The sequence below is a fragment of the Thermobia domestica genome, chromosome 7 (assembly GCF_964235325.1).
Source record: "Thermobia domestica chromosome 7, izTheDome1.hap1.1, whole genome shotgun sequence".
In the NCBI taxonomy this organism is placed as follows: Eukaryota; Metazoa; Arthropoda; class Insecta; order Zygentoma; family Lepismatidae; genus Thermobia; species Thermobia domestica.
The window spans coordinates 118,257,017-118,276,794 of NC_137460.1; the positions used below are offsets into that span (position 1 = coordinate 118,257,017).

The 19,778-nt window shown below is 35.7% G+C and overlaps 1 protein-coding gene across 3 annotated transcripts in view; it reads left to right on the plus strand.

The window, feature by feature from the left end:
- The window catches only part of LOC145690368 (uncharacterized), a 102,818-nt gene extending 98,322 nt beyond the window's left edge, over nt 1-4,496 (plus strand). For all 3 annotated transcript variants that reach the window (XM_081765195.1, XM_081765197.1, XM_081765196.1), the window contains one exon: nt 2,612-4,496. In XM_081765195.1, coding sequence (XP_081621321.1) covers nt 2,666-3,910 — 1,245 coding nt within the window. In that variant the 5' untranslated portion in view covers nt 2,612-2,665 and the 3' untranslated portion in view covers nt 3,911-4,496. The remainder of the gene's footprint in view (nt 1-2,611) is intronic.
- Nucleotides 4,497-19,778: the final 15,282 nt, after the last annotated feature.

A 19,778-nucleotide genomic window follows, 5' to 3' on the forward strand; every position in this document is an offset into this window, starting at 1 on the left:
ATGGGAATCAATTTTCCTTTATATATTATTTCCATGGCTGTAATATTTTGATGAAAACACTCGCACAGCATGGTTATCACTTACTGCTTCACAATAGTCACGAAACAATTTGGGTGTGAATTAAGAAAGTGGAGTTTTAAGGGCATGTTGCAGCGAAATGTTTCGTGGTAGGATGACAACTCAATAACAAGTTCTTTTGTAATTTATTGCTTTATGTTTTCCATAGAATTGTCAACAAACATTCTTAAAGTTTCCTTCCCTATTTTGTCATCTTCTAACACTTTATCGATCTTTTGATTTTTGAATAACTGTCAAATCTTCGAGCTTATGAAGCTGCTCTCCTTAACTTTAACATCACTTAATCGAGAGAAGTTTCCTCTTAAGAAGTTGTAGGCTTCCCTCGCATGGTTCTTATTCTTAACAAAACAATTCATAAGACATGATTTGATACTTACTGGAGGAAGCAACATTAAATTAATATTTATAATTGGTTTATATTGCACGTTATTCACGTCTTGCTGAGGAGTGTCTCTAGTACTTTAGTCATTTTGGCAGTAGTGAGACGGACGATCTCCATTGTCGTATTGGGTCTAGGTCAAAACCCCCACAGCCAAAACCCCCACACTCAAGAAATGTCAAAACGCCCACACGATCGGTCATAACTCCCACACAAATGGACAAATCCCCCAAACGCACGAACGGTCAAAACCCCCACAGCCAAAACCCCCACACTCAAGAAATGTCAAAACGCCCACACGATCGGTCATAACCCCCACACAAATGGACAAATCCCCCAAACGCACGAACGGTCAAAACCCCCACAGCCAAAACCCCCCACACTCAAGAAATGTCAAAACGCCCACACGATCGGTCATAACCCCCACACAAATGGACAAAACTCCCACACATAGCAACGGTCACAATCTCCACATAAATGGACAAAACCCCCACACAAATGGACAAAACCCCCACACAATCGGACAAATCCCCCACACTCTGAAAATATCGTGATTGCACGTCTTTGTTGCGGCTTTTTACGACGCCCACTTTAGTGTTTCTGTCATTACAAAACAGTGCAAGAATAATAGTTGCAACATCGGTTTAAGTGGAATAAAAATGTTATTAAAAAGTACAAGGGCAAGACATACAACCAGGATCATTTCAGAGTGTGGGAGATTTGACCGATTGTATGGGAGTTTTGTCCATTTGTTTGGGGGTTTTGTCCATTTATGTGGGGATTGTGACCGTTGCTATGTGTGGCTGTTTTGTCCATTTGTGCGGGAGTTATGACCGTTGGAGGTTATGACCGATTACCAGTGTGGGGGTTTTGGCTGTGGGGGTTATGACCGTTCGTGTATTTGGGAGATTTGTCCATTTGTGTGGTGGTTATGACCGATCGTGTGGGCGTTTTGGCATTTCTTGAGTGTGGGGGTTTTGGCTGTGGGGGTTATGACCGTTCGTGTGTTTGGGAGATTTGTCCATTTGTGTGGGGGTTATGACCGTTTGTGTGGGCGTTTTGACATTTCTTGAGTGTGGGTGTTTTGGCTGTGGGGGTTTTGACCGGTTCCCGTCGTATTCACAAATAAAACAACATTGTTTTGAAAAATCTAACTGCATACCTAGCAAAATTGTCATTATTTTAAGGAATTACAAATGAACCACCGAAACTCATAATGCATAATGACTAACAGTAAATGTTTCAAAGTTTCAATAAGATTTCTCAATATGAACTACATAACCAGCCGAAATGGAAGGATGTTTGTTTCCAATATGTAAAATACCACTTTTAAATTCGCATTTGAAAAATCTATGAAGAACCTCCAGCCCGTAAGATTGTAATAATTGTTTAGATCCATCATGAATCCATTTATGTCTACAAATACCAAAGACGTGTCTTGCATAGTAGAAAATTAAATAAAAAACAGCTCGCTTCAAATCATGCGCACTGCGAAAGATATTGAACATCTCTTCGCATTTATCCAATTTCTTAAATTGCTTTCTTCAGTCTTGGAAACAATGTGTACCCAACTTTTATCTAAATCTCCAATTGTACACCCAAAATAACAATGATACGTTTTTTTAAATTAATGGTGTTGAATGCTGATTTTGTGAAGAAGATGTCACTTCTACACATAAGTAGTGGAAATTCTCTGTATTGAATACACAATGTTGCGCCATTTTCTGTTTAAACAGTAATTCTTAAGAACTGCTCACAAATATGCATGCAAATATGTGTATTTTATATGCAGCACTTCACAAGAAAACAATCCTGGTAAATGCAATGGAATTGGTGATTCACACAATAGCAGAATACATCTAAGATAAATGACGGAAAGAATCTGAGCATTGATGTAGGTCTTCCAGTACTGTCACGTGAGTGTAACATTCTACCCCAAACGGGTTGAATACGTACATTACTGTAAAGTTATTATGAGACATGAATGTAAATAAAAAACGAGAGCTAATTTTAGATTTTCGTTTTCAAATTCGTTTTTGGCACCACAAAATCAGCAAGAATTAGATAATTTTGTTCAATTTACACTTTCCTTGTTTAACAGCGTTATTTTTGATTATTAACATTAACTGAAATTTTTATTTGTTTTATTTTTAGGAAATAAGCTATAGCAGAAAGCCAACACATAGCTGTCTTATTTACAACTACATTATGGAGCATCTACCCGACCTCGCAATTGAGAAGATTTTCTCCTATCTGAAGTACGAAGACCTGGTAAGCGCACGTAACGTTTGCCAACGTTGGCAAAATATTGCAGACCAACCAAAGCTCTGGAGAAATACCACCTTCACTTGTGATAACACCATCACGAAAGACAGGGCACTTGAAATATTAAGTCAGACGCCTTTCGTCGAAGGAGTAGTAATCGATCACAAGGAAGTAAATATTGTAGTACATTTTGTTGCCAACAATTGTACAAATCTTCGAACATTAGTAGTGAAGCAAGTCGATTGCATTCCGCTTGACGTAGTTGAGAAATTATCTCAGAATTGTAAAAATATTGAAACCCTTGAGTTTCCTGACATATTTGAGTTTACTAGTCCTTATTATATAACTTTCGATTATTTAGAATTTGGACCCAAAGATCCAGCTGATATAATATCCAAGTTCACAAATTTAAGTAAATTAGATATCTCTCAAATACCAGACTTCAAGAGTTCAATTTCAATTAAGAAAATCATAGACGGATGTCCACGTCTTGAAGAGTTGTTGATAGGAAATATGCATTCCACAACAGATAGTGATTTGATACATCTGATTGAGAAACGAAAAGAATCGTTATTGAGACTGTCTATTTGCGGAGATAAGTTGACTGATTTTTCTCTAATACATTTGTCAGAGTTAACAAAATTAAAGCATTTCCAATTTCGCGTCTCTGATATGTTAACTACTGTAACTCTAGAAAGTATTACACAAATGCATTTACATTCATTGGCACTAACGGAAGGCTTCATTCTAAAGGCTAATGAAATGGTGGACTTTTTCACTCAACCCACTATAGCTAATTTGAGGTCCTTAGATCTTTCACGCTGCAAGGGCGTAAATGATGAAATTGCTCTTTCCATTTCCCTGAATTGCCACCAATTGGAAAGACTGAACATTTCTTATTGTGAACTCACTAAATATGGTGTGAAATACCTCGTAAAGGGTTGCTGCTCAAATTTGAAATATCTAAATATTGCTGGGATTGACTTGAAATCGGGGCGTTGCTTGAAACTTATACCGTCCTATTTGAAACATCTCGAACTTCTGGAAATAGAGAAGAAGGATAGACTTAGGTGTATCTTGCATAAGATTAAAATGCTTTTACCTGAGCTGAAGATAAAGCTAATTAAACCATCGTTTCCGTTCAAACTACCAGACGGTTATGATATGTATAATCCCATAGGACTCTGACGGAAGTATTAGACGAAGCTCACACATGTAAAAGTGAAACTATTTTGCTACGATTGTGTTGAACTCGTAGGGACTTTTAATATAGCTAGTGTTAAAGAGAAACAAATGAAATGAGTTGTAAGATCTGAAGAGTTGCTAAATTCTACGTAGACACTTGTTCTTTTGCAATCTTTTCATTTTTGGACTTCTTCATATTTAATGTGGTATTTTTCTTATGTATATATTCTGTATTACCTAGATCAGTTGTGAGGGAGAAGGATAAAATCTAGCCGAAGTACTTTTATTCGTGTGTAAATCATTTTGACCTCATCCATATTGATTACAAACCTGAAATGCAGTTCTTAACTCCGCAAGTTTGCTGTAGATTACACTGAATTTATTCATAGGTCTACATATAAAGACCAAATAATTAATTAGCTTAATACAATATATCCTATTTCTGTTTCTCTTGTTTGCTTGAAAAAGTATCTTGGAATACTACATGATACCTTCTTTTAGAATAGTAGTTGAGAAAAATTAGAAATTTTATTATACATTTCCTTTTTGTATAAAGAAACCTCACAATACTGTATTAACGTTTCCTGAAATAAAGTAACAAACAGTAAATTGTATTTAAATACATAAAAATGAACCATTCTATCCACACCTTTCCACTAAATAAGAATTAAAAAATTAACGATATTAGTTAAGGATTAAAAAATACTTGATTTCACATGGCGTATATTGAAATTGTCACGAAATGGAGGTAGTACCTGAGTGTGCTCTTTGTTTTTCACGCTTGCATACTGGAAGGTAGGTAGGAGCAAATTTAAGACTGTTGAATTTTCACATAATCATGTTGTTTTGAAGTATTCTTACACTTTTAGCTGAATAAACTGTTTGTTTTGTTCAAAATTTCGATTCTTGAAGATAATTTAACTTAACATCAGCCTCCAAAATATTTTTGTGTTTAACGTTCCTGAAACCATATACCCGTGAATCACCAGGAAGGATACTGAGGAAAATCCGTCATCTGGAGAGCGGTATATTGTGCAAATATACAGAATCCATATCTCTATTACGGAAATCTGTATGGCACATACATTATCCATATGCAACATACGTACTGCCTTTTTTATAGCTTAGATGTTGCATCGTGCAGCAGCAGGATGTGTAACATTTAACAATCTTCTGTATGTTACACACGTCAGCTGTATGTTATATATACCTCCATTTGTATGTGTTCCTGACCGCTAGTATACAGTCGTACCTATAGATGAACACTTATACGGAAAATATTATAAAACATACGTTTTCAGTTACACCTTTGCTGTGGAATGTTGCAGCCGTACTTTAAGTCCAAAAACTACAGGATTTTCGCATGTAACCTACGCTTTTACATACGTTTATTCTTTTCGGTGTGGACTAACTTTTCTTCTGTCATTTACCAGGAAGTTAAGCTATGTATTCGTTCCCCGCCCTTATAGACACGCACACATACAAAAAAAAAAAAAAAAAAAAAAAAACATTAAGGCTCAGAAAATATAGAAGACCTATGTTCTACAAAATGTAGTACAACAGAGAAGAAGTTAAATTATCATTTATGTCTTGTAAACCTTTTTCCATTATATGTATTAATGAGGGAAAAGTGTTCTCGTTAGGATTGTTTATTATAAAGAAACATAATGAATAGAAGAAAAGTGATTGTTAAACCTTAATTAAATGCAACGAAGATCAGAAATAAAATATGTTCTTATTTCTATCTCCATATTTTGTGAATGAATCCTGCTGTCTTTTATTGATCGTAGTCTTCGATTTGTGTCATTCATTTATCTAGACTAAAAATGTAATTAATTAAACTTCGTAATTTAATTCAGATTACGATGTCAACTACAGTTACACTCTTTTTTAAAAAGGATATACGTATTTCGAATCCATGTATTTATTAAACTTTAAGACATACGAATATGAAATTTTACGCACATATTTACGAACCTCTCAAGTTCAAAGTTTAAATTACAGATGTTCAATATGTCCTCCATCAGCGACACCAGCAATAGCACATCCATACTTAAATTCCTCCCATACTCGGGCAAGCATGTCCTGCGTCACTGATGTTATGGCAGTACGGATCCAGTTCTTCAACTCTTCCAGGTTCTGTGGGAGAGGTGGTATAAAAACGTTGTCTTTAAGGAAACCCCACAGGAAGAAGGAAACCCCACAGGGTGGTAAATCCGGTGACCCTGGAGGCCAGCTGAGACATGCTAAGTCGTCAGCTCCTTGACGGCCAATCCAACGGTTCGGTAGAGTTTCATTCAGATATTCGCGAACTTGGTGACTCCCGTGAGGGGGTGCCCCGTCTTGTTGAAAAATTAAGCTGTCTTCGTGCAGCCTTGGAAGCAACCATTTTGTAGCATAGCGAGATACTACTGACTGTTAACCGTGTTTCCATTTAAAAAGACTGGGCCGTGAACAGATGATTGGGATATCGCACAAAACACATTGACTTTGGGCGACTCTCGTACATGTTCAATGACTGCATGTGGGTTCTGTAGGCCCCAAATTCGAACATTTTGTTTGTTTACCTGACCACTAGCACAGAAAGTCGCTTCATCACTGAACACGATGCGTTGTGAAAAAGTGTTATCATTGTCAATAACATCCAGAATCTCGTTACAAAATGCCACATGTTTGCGTTTGTCATCAGGACGCAGAGCTTGTAACAGCTGTAAATTGTACGGCTTCATAAACAACCGACGTCTCAAAACACGCCAAATTGTTGTTGTAACCCGCGCCTGGCACGACGAGTTGATTTTGAAGGACTACGTTGTAAAGCAGTTTGAATTCGTGCAACATTTTCTCAGGAACACGAGGGCGACCAGGACTCTTTCCTGTACATACATATCCTGTATATACAAACTGTCGATAGCATCTGCGAATGTTCCACCCATTCGGAGGATTAACTTGGTACCTCAACCTGAAACGTCTTTGCACTGTAATCACGGAATTGCACCTCGCAAACTCGAGAACAGAAAATGATTTCTGCTGCGGAGTAGCCGTTTTAAGCATATGACGGTTACCAAGCGAAACAGAAGACAATTGACATCTATCGGCTATTAATATAAACTAGACTATGTATTCGTTTCTCCAATAGCCGATCCGAGACGCAGCGATCGATAGTTTGGACAAAACAATTCTTCGTAATACGTATATTCTTTTTGAAACAGGGTATATCTGATCACCAAAATATTGTGATTTTCATAAGTGTCCTTCTCACAATCAATAAGATTAGCTTAAACAAGTTAACTTCACATAGTAGGTGTGAAATTAAAATGTACTTTAGGTGATCTGGTACCCCTAACAACCTTGAAAGTTAGCGTATTTAAAAAGCATAGCAAAGTTTTTCACTATTTTCTTTTTTATTATTAAAGTTACAAACGTCAAAATTGGAACAAACCTAGAGGAGACACATATCTTTGCCCTGCCTGTTTTAGATTTTGAAAAAAAAACACACAGTAAAAAAGTTTCCATGTTTGACTTTTAAAACTTGACAACGCAGCTGTAACCCTTCCACTCAAATATTGAGCTCGTGCCTGCTTTTGTTGAAATGTTTATTAACTCCTGTGTGAACCTCTCTATCCGCGTCTAGCGGTCGTCTTTCTGCCTGTCCTTTGAGTTGTGGTTGCTTGAAATGTGAATATCGACGGATAATCACTTTGTGAGTGATAGCAGGAGGGATAGCAGTACAAATATCTGTACAAACATAGTCACTTAAGTTTTTTGTTCACAGACACTGCTACGTATTAATAGTTGTTCACAGACACTGCTACGTATTAATAGTTGTTCACAGACACTGCTACGTATTAATAGTTGTTTACAGACACTGCTACGTATTAATAGTTGTTCACAGACACTGCTACGTATTAATAGTTGTTCACAGACACTGCTACGTATTAATAGTTGTTCACAGACACTACTACGTATGAATAGTTGTTCACAGACACTGCTACGTATTAATAGTTGTTCACAGACACTGCTACGTATTTAAAGGAGTACCATAGCTTAAAATAATCTCAGTGCATTAGCTATAGTATCAACAGAGAAAAAATGGGAAAACTAAACTTCAGAAGAGTTATTGACAAGTTGATTGCCTAAAAGAACATGAGAAGTGATTTCATATACGAATGATTCGAGCATTTGTTTATGAATGGGTACTTCTTATTAAATCTCTCTCTCTCTCTCTCTCTCTCTCTCTCTCTCTATATATATATATATATATATATATATATATATATATATATATATATATATATATATATATATATACAGTATATATAGAGAGAGATAATGTTTCGAAACAACACCGACAACGTTTGGGAAGTGATTCCTGGCACCAAGATAAGACGAAAAGTATAGATAAACGTGGGTGCACAAATTTTTCCTTTCGCGGTTATAGGATGTCGAAAACATGAAAAATGAATTTTAAAGGCCCATAGTTCCAATACTATGGGACCTACTGTAGTCGGGTCATGACATTATTTAGGAACTGGTATGTGCCCTATCCAAATATCCATGTTTCAGAATCTTGCGGTACTTCCGCAACAATTTTTATAGACGTAATTGGTGAGTACTTCAAATTATATGCCGTAGTCAAACTGCCTCTTTAAAAAATTGTTGCGTGAGTACCTTACGATTCTGAAACATGTATTTTTGGATTGCGCACTTAGTAGTTTCTAAATGTAATCTTGACCAGACTACGGTAGGTCCTATAGTTTGGAGCTATGGACCTTTAAACTTTATTTTTTTTTTCATGTTTTCAGTAGTCTATAACTCCATAACGAAGTATTTGTGCACCCAGGTTGGTCTATACTTTTCATCTTATCTTGGTGTCAGGAATCACCTATCACCTCCCAAATGTTGTCGGTGTTGTTTTGAAACACCATATATATAGTTACTTTCATTGATTTTTATGGGTTTTCTTATTTATATAGAATACTGAAAGAATTCTAGAATTAGAATTTTCTAACGGCTGTAAACTATCGTAAAATTGTCAGTGTGTATAATAACAACAAGAGAGCTCTTGGTAAGAAAACATGGTTCTTATTTGATTTTTTAAAAAGAGTCAAAACTTCGATCTGCAATAAAACAATTATAAACAGATTATCAAAATTTGGACATATGTTTCAAACTATTACAAAATTGTTCAAGGATAAAAGAGATTTTAAGAGCTGTCATATATAGATTTTAATATCCTTCCTATTTTTTTCTTTAAACTATGGTTCCTTTTGCTGTTTCTATATTATTTTCTTGTAGAACAAAATATTACGCAAGGACCTGGAATGTGAGAAATAATTTTATAACTTGTTTTGAAAACAAAACAAAGCATACAAGCAACAAGAAATGGGCATACCTTCACCCCCAAGCGTCACTGCTTCGCTACAGTTATACGAATGAATGCAGCTGAAAATTTCGTGTTATATTAGAAAGAACCATCATTTCGCTTTAAAATGTTCTTACTTCTATCATCATCATCATCATAGGTATTATGTCCTTACTGGCACGTCACTTGCTGCAGCTGAGAAGCTTCCATGCTCCACGGTCCTCCGCTGACCTCTTGGTCTTAACGTTTGATCTTTCTGTTTTCATATCATCCATTAATTGTAGTCTCCTTTGCCTCCTTCCTCTCTTTCCCGCCAAAATACACTCTAAGACGCCCCTCATGATACAATTTCTTCTTAGACAATGGCTGATATCAATAAAAATAAGTAACTACTCTTGGGAAGTCCTGCTGGAGAATCGGAGTAACTACAGCTGGAGTAATCTCCTCCCTCAACTTCGTATCAATAAAACAAGCCACTACTCAGGGCTAGACTGCTCCAGATTCATGAACGTTCACTCGTGTTTCCTCTGCGCGTAGCAGTGAGTCGTATCAATAAAAGAAGTGATTACTCATTTCTCTCATCCGTCACGCGGCTATTTCGTTGTTTTTAACCTATGGCGTAGTATCCTAAACGCCATGGATTGGGCAAGTAGCAACAACAGCTTCAATCAAAGTGCATTTGTGGGTGTTATAAAAGAGTTTCCAGTGGTACTTTCAAAGTCACAGTTACCAGAAAGTAAACGAAGGAAAGCCGAAACTTTGAAGGCAATTGCAGTGAAATGCAACGAAATATCAAATACGTCTACGACTGAGACACAAATCCAAAAGAGAATCTTTAATATTCGAACGAGAATAAAACAAAAAGAAAAAAAACGGGAAACAAGAAAGTAACACTGAAATCATGGGAACGAACTTATTGGAGCTGATGGATCTTGATTCTAGTCTAGAAATATCAAGATTAACACGACAAGCGCATATCACGTGTTGTCCAAGGTCTTTGTAGATTGTTTGGCTTTAAGAACGAAATCAGACACTTGGCCCCTTTGTTTCCTTTTAAAAAGCAGTCCAGCCAGTCACGTCATAAAGCACGTCCAACTGATTGCGTTTTCCACACCATACATGTCCCCTTTCGCCTTGACATAAACAAAGTGCAGTATATCCTCATGTGTACACCCTTCCTATCAACGTTGAGTTGAGTTGATTTTGAGTTTAACGTCCTTTTCAGTAGCGAGGCTATATGAGACGATGTATAACGTGGAATCCGAATCACATGAGCTTCCGCCGCCAGGAATCGAGCGCGGGTCTCACATGCCAAAGGCATGTACGCTAACCGCTTGGCCTCGAAGGAGCTCTTCCTATTAGTGTATTCGTCTCCAAAATACTAGGTTTATTTATTGCCACGTGTGTATAGTCAAAGCTCCGGTAATGTATATTGTTCTTGCCACTCTGCCTTAGCTGTTTGCATATTACGCAAATTTCCGGAAACAATCAATTTTCAGATTTCGCAATAATCTCATCCATTATACTTGTAGTAGTCATAGACACAATACCTTGAGCCACACCAGAATCCCCTGACATTCCAACCTGGAATCCCGGATCACTCACGTACCGCAAGAAAAAACGCATCTTTTCCTCATTACGTACTGCACCACCTCGAATTTCGGTTGATTCTCTTAAACAATGTTGTGCTAACCACTCTACATTTTCTTTCATGAACCTATGTTTTTTGTAATCTCCATTTGCAACATTTCTATGCAGTTTACAAGTTTTTCTACGTAGCAAAACAATCATATACTCTGCCATATTTCGCACGGAGTCACCTATGTAGCTTGCTCCACAAATTTGGAGAAGTTACTAGCATCACAGAGGAGTCTTTGATTTTTATTGATATTAAACGCGGAGTAGTTACCTGGCTCGAGAATAGAGGTTTGGTTTCTCCAAAGGAGCGCGATTTCACCGAGGTCAGCCAAGACGAGTAGTACTCAGTTCTCTTTTTACTGATACCAATGCGAGTAACTACTACAAAATTGGGAATAATGAGCAACTTCTCCGTTTTATTGATAACACCCAATGTCGCAACCAGTTTCTCTTCCTCTTCTTAACAATATCTAAAAGTCTTCTTTTCTCCTCCACCATTTCTATCACCCTCTCATTCGTTTTCCACTCGACCCAATTAATTCTTTCCATTCTTCTCCACACCCACATTTCGAAGGCTTCCAGTCTTTTTTCGTCACGTTTACGTAATGCTCACGTTTCCACCCCATACAGTACAACACTCCACACGAAGCATTTTATGAGTCCTTTTCTTAACTCTCTATTCAAGGTCCCACAAAACAGGTTTTTCTTCCTCCTAAAGGCTTCTTTCGCCATTCCTATCCTTGCTTTTATTTCCCATTCGCACTTCATGTCATTACTAAGAATACTACCCAGATATCGAAAACTTTTCACTTGTTCTATTTTCTCCCCTCCCTCCCACTTTTATATTTCACACAGACCTCTTCGTTCCAATCACCATGGCTTTTGTCCTTCTAACATTTATTTTCATCCAATATTCTTCAAAGGACATCCTCAGGTTTTCTAACATTTTATTGATTTCCTTTTCAGATTCTGCAACAACCGCCATATCGTCTGCAAATCTTATGCATCTAATCACTCCACCTCCTACCGATATGCCGTCATCATCATGTAAACTCTTTTTTACAATCTTTTGTAGATAGACATTAAATTGTATTGGCGAGGGGTAGCATCCTTGTCGAACTCGACTTCCAATATACACTTCTAACACGCGTAAGAGCAAATATATATTTGCGAATATTAACATACAAAGGTGTAGTTTCTACATAAATTTTATTATCCATAGCGAAGCTCCAGTTTCTTTTGATTCCCAATAATGTCATTTATTGTGTTTTTCCTCCTTATATATTGAACATTTTATATACAATACAAAAATACGTATAAAATTCGTTGAATTTTTCTTGTAATTTCCTAGAAAATATCAAAAAAGTAAAACATTTTCACTATAATTTTTACGCGTCATCTATTGACTATGTTTATAAACACATAATTGTACATTTATGGTCACCGAAGCTCTCCTACTTGAGGGATGAAAACTAGTATAGGGTAATTTTGTGTCAGGGGTGCACGAAAGAGAGTCGTGACGAAAACAGATTCAATTAAATTTTATTAGGATTCAGGAAGAAAATGGGTTTCAATTACCAACAGAACAACCATGCTACGTGAATATACAGGAGAAGTATGTTATATAAGAGAAATGGAGCGAATATTGCCTAATATGTCATTTATGTAAATGACAAAGAGGTTGATCAAAAAGTAATTCCCCACTTTATTTTCTTACGTACACTGAGAAAAAATTGTAGGTGGCGTACTTAAAAAGATAGGTTAAATGCGTAATTCCTGTAGTTTTTAGGCTTAACGTAAAGCAGACGTATAAGTTAAAACGCATGTTTTATAATACTTTCTGTATAAATGTTCCATCTATACGTACTTTCCGTATGAAACAATGTAGGCAGTCAGGATCTCACATACAAATGGATGTATAGAACATATAACTGACGAAGGTAACGTAAGTATATGTATGTGATATACAGAAAACTGTTAGATGTTAGACATCCTGCAACGGCATGATGTAACATCTGAGGGCAGTGCCTATGCAGCACACGGATAACGTATGCTCGGTACTGATTACTATAGTAAGCAAGAGAATACCGTATGTTTGTACAATATACCGCTGTCTGGAGAACGGATTTTTCTCTGTGTACGTAGATAATATAGATAAGCTAAAGACATTGCTACAGAATGTTGTTGTACACTCTATATCCACTACAGAATGTTGTTTTATACTCTATATCCACTACAGATGTTATTTTTCTACTCCATCTCCCTTCAATGCTACGATATTACATCATTTTGAACAATGGTATATATATCGTCCCTCTACAATCTTGCAGAATGCTTCATCAACCATGTTTCCACATCATTAAATATAATTACTGCCCTCATACTTGTAAAAACGTATTGGATACTTCATTGGCCTATTTCATTATCAGTCAGGATACTAAACATTAAATCTCCATCTTCTTTAAAACAGGTAAAGAACTCAGCATGGCCTTGATTCCTTTTGCTTCTTGTGATCCTTTTGTAACGCTTCAAGGAACATATGGATTATTATTTATGTTTATTATGTTCTCACTGACAATGCATCTGCTAATTGGCTGTTTGGAATATAGAGATTGGAATGTGACAGCACTTCCGGGTAGGCTAATATGGTGAGACGCCCAGCACGTAGATGGCACAGTTCATCCCAATTTCCTTTTGAGGATTTCTTCTCCTTTAGACACCATCCAACGGTACTCCTGTCTAGTGCAGGTGTTCCCTAGACAGCAGAGAACTGTTTATGAGTAGTCACCATGCTTTCGTTCATGGCCACCAAAAATTCAATTACTAATCTCTGTTGTAGCGATTGTTACAAAGACTTTCCAACTTTGCTACATTGCTACATTGTTACCATCTATCAGTATCGAACTTGAATCTCCGAAAAAAAGCGTGATTTTTGGACTAATAATAATCACAGTTTAATATATTGAACGTATAAAGAGGACAAAAAAAAAAAAAAAAAAAAATGGCACATTACTTTTTCAGCAGCTTTCGTACTTGTGAGATAAATAACAACAAAGACTTTCATAGAGATGACATGCACGCCCAGTACCATTTCAATCTTTGATAACAAAGCCATTTTGAATTCTTAAAAACGAAATTGCTCCACTTCCGTCTGATTAGAAGTGTTATTTCTATTACATTTGGGATACGTAAAACCAATGCGGAACGAAGTTGTGTTCAGTTGATTTGGAGTTAAACGTCCTATTCAGCACCGAGGCTATATAGGATGGGACCTACTAATTAACATTAATCCGAACATGAGCTCCCGCTGGGAATCGACTCAGGTCTCCCACGCCAAAGGCGAGTACGCCAGCCGCTTAGCCCAGTGCGGAAAGAAGCATGAAATGTGATAACTATTAAATGAATTTATGTGGTCACTGCCGAGAAATGGGTTAATTTGTGCATTAACGTGGTACAGTCGGGGATCATATAAAATAAAATACAAGAGGTGGAGTGGGAGAATTTGAAGAAGCAAGTGCAGTTAAACAAATCAAACACAAAGTAGACTAGATAAATCAGCTTGTTTTAAGTGAAGTTTGGTATAAACACCGTCGAGAGCATTGTGAATCAGCGGTAGCTCCTGTTGGGGTATGGCATTGCTGTTGCTTCTTCCTCCTTTCCCTCTAAAGAAATGCATGCATAATAATTGGATCATTGGACGCATTTAGCCTAAAGGTCATAGACATGGGTTCTTAAATTATTAATTTCTGTGTAGCACTTTCGACTCCCTAACATTATGGTTACTCGTGTTTACTTTTTCGCTCTTACTGGATTACGAAATAAAACCTCTCGTGCAAGGAACGTTGTAAAAATTGAAACAGCTTTAGTTAAATTTTGATTAGAGAATGTTATATTTATAGCTATAGAAGTTATCTCTCGCTGAAGTAAACTGCACGGAGGAATGGAATGTAGCGAATGCACCTACATACCATACTATTTTCCTAGCAACTAAAATTTGATTTGATTTAAAAGTCAGAGTGTATATGTATTAATTTTCTATTTGCGAAAATATCATTCTTATGCATCATACTTTGAACCAGCTGTCAATTAAAAACAGCATAAAAACTAAATATTTTACACAAATAAAACACGTGTTATGAAATAATATACAAAGACAAAGAAGTATTATAGATTCTCCTAATAAAGCTAAAGTGGTACAGCAGAGTTCGAAAAACTCAGCCTAGTGTAGGCCGAAGGATGGCCGAGTTTGTGAAAATGCCTGGTTATCGGAAATGAAGTTAAAAAAAGAATAAGTGCAAGTGTTTTGTCAGAAAATACAGTACTGTACTTGTATGTATTGGATGCTTGAGAATACAACAGAGAATAATCTGCCCAAAGGAAAAGTACGCACTTTATGATGTCATATAGAGCCTTTACTATACAAGCAAATGAAAATTCGTGAATACACATTATACAGTAATTTTCCTGATAAGACAGACCTTAGAAAAATATCCGGCAGCGACCTTGAACGGATCTGCGCGCTTTTTTTTTTTTTTTTTTTTTTTGCCTGCGAGGGTATGGCCGAGTTATCTGGACTCCCGGGCTATCGAGTGCAAGCGTTTTAAGGAGTCTACTAAAGGAAATTTAAACGAGTGCAAAATGGAACACAAGAGAATGCGTACCCATATCTATTGTATCCATAAAAATCAATTTGTTTTTAACCTTCTTTACATAAATTTTGTTAAGATCTGAAGACCACCAAAAAAGAAAAAGAAAAAAGAAAGAAAGAATCTGATTTCCGACACGGTCTCTGTTACAAATAATACATAACTGAAAATTTAGAAAGTTAGACCGTATCTAAATAGTATACGTGCAAAAATCAATGCGGATTTCGCATTTCAACATGATAATCATTTTAATATCACAGCATTTAAAGATAATATAGAACACGAAGCGAAGAAATGGAGAAGGAACAAACTAATTCACGTATTACTTTTCCAAACTATGCTATACATTGGGATGAGAGACCTTAAAGAATGACTATGCGAATCTGTCCATCTGTCGACAGTTATCAGAGCGGAAGAAGCAACATATAGCAAGAAAGGCTTTATATATATATACCAAAAATACACCAAAAATAAATTTCAGTTTCACCTTTGTATCTCTACTAAAACTAGAAGACATAGAAAGCTATTATTTCAAGTTTGAACACTGATTTCAAACATTATTGCTTAATGTAAGTACAAAAGTTATTCGTAACCCACATCGTTCTCATTAAAACCAGTTAAGCTAAATATTCAATTATTGTAATACATTAAGTCTATTTTAAGAGTTAAGCTTCGTGTGTTCCATTTCATTTAGCTACAGAATTGAAACGAAAACACTTCCACTTTCACCATACATACTTAAAAGGAAAATGACATAAAAATACATGGTAAGTAAGATTAAAAACATATCCATAGTGTTTCAAACAACATACCACAGTCCTTCTTTTAAAAAATTGGAATCAGCCACCGGTACATACTAGTATTTGCTCCTTCTTCTCACTCCTTCGTCCCTTGCCCACAAGGGACAGGTATAAAAGATGACTCAAGCAGGCCTGTATCCAGTGGGTGTCTAGGGGGGCTGGACTCCCTAAAATTTTACTGTCCCCTAAAATTTCACAATAGGCTTGCAAATGATGATGAACTATGTTATGGTTTGATCTGCCCCCCCTAACTTCTACCGTTCCACTATAATTTTCGAGTGGCTGCCTGCCTGGACCCAAGCACTACAAAGTGGAGAAATTCGTAACTACTATGGAAGTAGATTATTAGTAGTTGTTATAACGGTTCTTTTTATAATAATTTATTATTGAGAAATTAAAACGCAACCTCCGTTGAATAATTTCATTTGTTTTTCTCTGTTGCCCCGACAACCAACATCCCAAAATCCTATTATTTAAAACATATAAAACATATGAATATCTTTTTATATCGATATTATAACTAACATATTTCTTTTTCTTCTTCGATTGCATAATCAGCCTAGTACATATTTTAAAATATCTTAGGCCCCAAAATTAAAAATAGTAAAAATATACAACGTACTGTTGTATATTAAGGCGCTCGACGGACATTCCTTTTTTCTTCAAAAAATAAAAAGAACTAAATACTTCTTAAATGCCCCTCGTAAAGTCTTTGAACAACGTATAAACTTAATTTTAATTACTCGTACTTCTTTCAATGATATACATGACATTATTTTTATATAATAGTCATTACTTTCATACGTTTACATTAAAAATATTTTCTTTTATTCTTTAACATTTATATTATTTAATAAATTCGAATATAAGAAAAACACAAAAGTAAGAATTGCTTGCATATGAATTTCTTAGGAAAATCCTAAATTATTATGTTCAATATATATTTTCGCATTACAAACAAAATGCTATTAAATATACTCCAATAACATGAAACACGAATAATGTGATTGATATTGCGTTCTGCTATCATAGGAAAACGCATGAATATTAGGAAATACGAATATTAAAGAAAACACATAACATTAAGACATTTGTCGACATAAATTGAATAATTGCTATTATATACATGAACTCAAAGATTAAATATCATAAAATAAAATACATTAAACAAACTTACATATCCATGAAATACTTCGTGTTCCTCCCTTTTGAAAACTAAGTTTCCTCTGTTAGGTATTCTTTATATTAACTTTCCTTATAATCTCTGGATGAACTAAAGTTTTGACTAAATCCATCCACCGTTTTCTATTGTTTTCAGTTGGTTGCCATAATTTAATTTCATCAATATTTCGTAATCCTAAAATTTTCCCAGTTCTTATATTCATATGTTCAAATACTTTAGGATTAATTTGTTTGATACCAAAATGTGTTAAGATTATTTATATTATCTTCATAGAACTCAAATAAAGTATAAATAACAAACGAAATCATAACGGTATTTACAGTGAAATGAAATAAGGATCGATTGAATATATCCTTTCGGACGCCCCTACATTAGGTTAAGTTACGTGACCAACGAATTTGTTTAAGTTGACTTGAAAGCCATAAACCAGAATACAGTCTTCCGCGTTATTTACATCTACAGTTCCTTGTTTCCTATTTTGAGAAATTTTGCCGTCTGTGAAATTTCTATGAAATCCAATTCGAATGAAATTAGATCTAATGATTACATGCTTCATAAATGTAGTACAATTACTATTTCTGTTGCTACTAGGATTAGGTTTGGTTACACGATTACTATTACTGTTGCTACTACGATTAGGATTGGTTATCTTACCGGTAAAATTAGATTTAGTTCTCATCCGCTTGACTGGTGACGAAATATCGTATCTCCTAATAGGGCTATACCTATTTTTTCCACAATATTCACGGTACTTTGTCCTACCACGGTTTCTGTTCCATGAAGTCTTCCTCTGGTCATCTGATGTCTCTCTGTCCTGCTTCTTAGAAATAACCTCATCGCTGTCAGGCGAATAATTTTTGTCTGACTTGCTTCCTTTTCTGTCAACCCATTCTTCTCTTCGCTGATCGTTTTGATTTCCATTTCTCTACCTCGTCCTCTTTGCTTTGAACTTATCTCTCCGTTATGATCATGTTCATAATCTCTGTTTCCCATAGTTAGCCTCGCAATATTATCAGAAATAAGTTATTTGCTTCCATTTGCTTCAAGGATTTGCAAAACAGGAACAGACTCAAAGCACTGTAAGTTACTGTTTGTCTGTGGACTATCATGTGAGTCACTGTTTGTCTGTGAACTATCACTGGATGGAATATTGAGAATTCTGGAGTCATGCTGATTCTCTTGGGAACAACCATCGTTCTCCGCATTTTCGTTGTTTTGATCCATTGCAATCAGCTCTGTATGCTCATAAAATATAACTTCAACTTCTGTAGAATTTGGAATCTCGGGTAACCTATGTAAAATCATGACCATTTCTTCATCATAGCGCTCGAACTTAATTGCAATTTGCTGATTCATTTGACTTAATTGTTGTTGTATTTGGTCCCATTTGCCATCGTTACATTGCTGCAATTGCTCTAACTTTTCATCAAAATGTTGAGCTTGTAGATTCATCTTTTTATCTAACTGTTCAAACTGTTGAGCTTGATCCCGAGCTTGATCCTTAATCTGTTGATTCATCTTTTGGTCTGATTTCTCAAACTGTTCATCACTTCGTCGAGCATGTTCCTTAATTTGCCCGATATTCCCTTTAAAACATCCATCATGTTTTCTGGAAAACTCATATCAGTGTGTATATTTTGGTTATCCGTATCACTCATGATATTTATATTTCTAAATATTATCTTGCCACTTCTTAAGATAGTACAATGAATATCAGGCTCAATGTTGCTCGCTTTTACTTTACTTCTAAACGATACAACCCACTCCCGGGTTTCGGCACCAATTTATAACGATTCTTTTTATAATAATTAATTATTGAGCCATTAAAACACAAACTCCGTTGAATAATTTCATTTGTCCGTTGTTGTCCTGACAACCAACATCCCAAAATCCTATTATTTAAAATATATAAAACATATGAATATCTTTTCATATCGATATTATAACTAACATGCTTCTTTTTCTTTTTCTCCTTCGAATTACATAATCAGACTAGTACATATTTTAAAATATCTTACATCCCAAAATTACAAGAAAATAAGGATTTGCAATTAGTAAAAATAGTAAAAATATACAACGTACTGTTGTATTGTTCTATTGCAAGCACTTGTGAATAACACGAGAAAATAGGAGCGACATAGTGTAAACGTGATTGTTTTATGTTAAATTAAAAACTCTCTGCGATATGCTTAATGCGATAACTACATACATAACTTATTCCGTCTTCTTTTCAGTTTTTTTA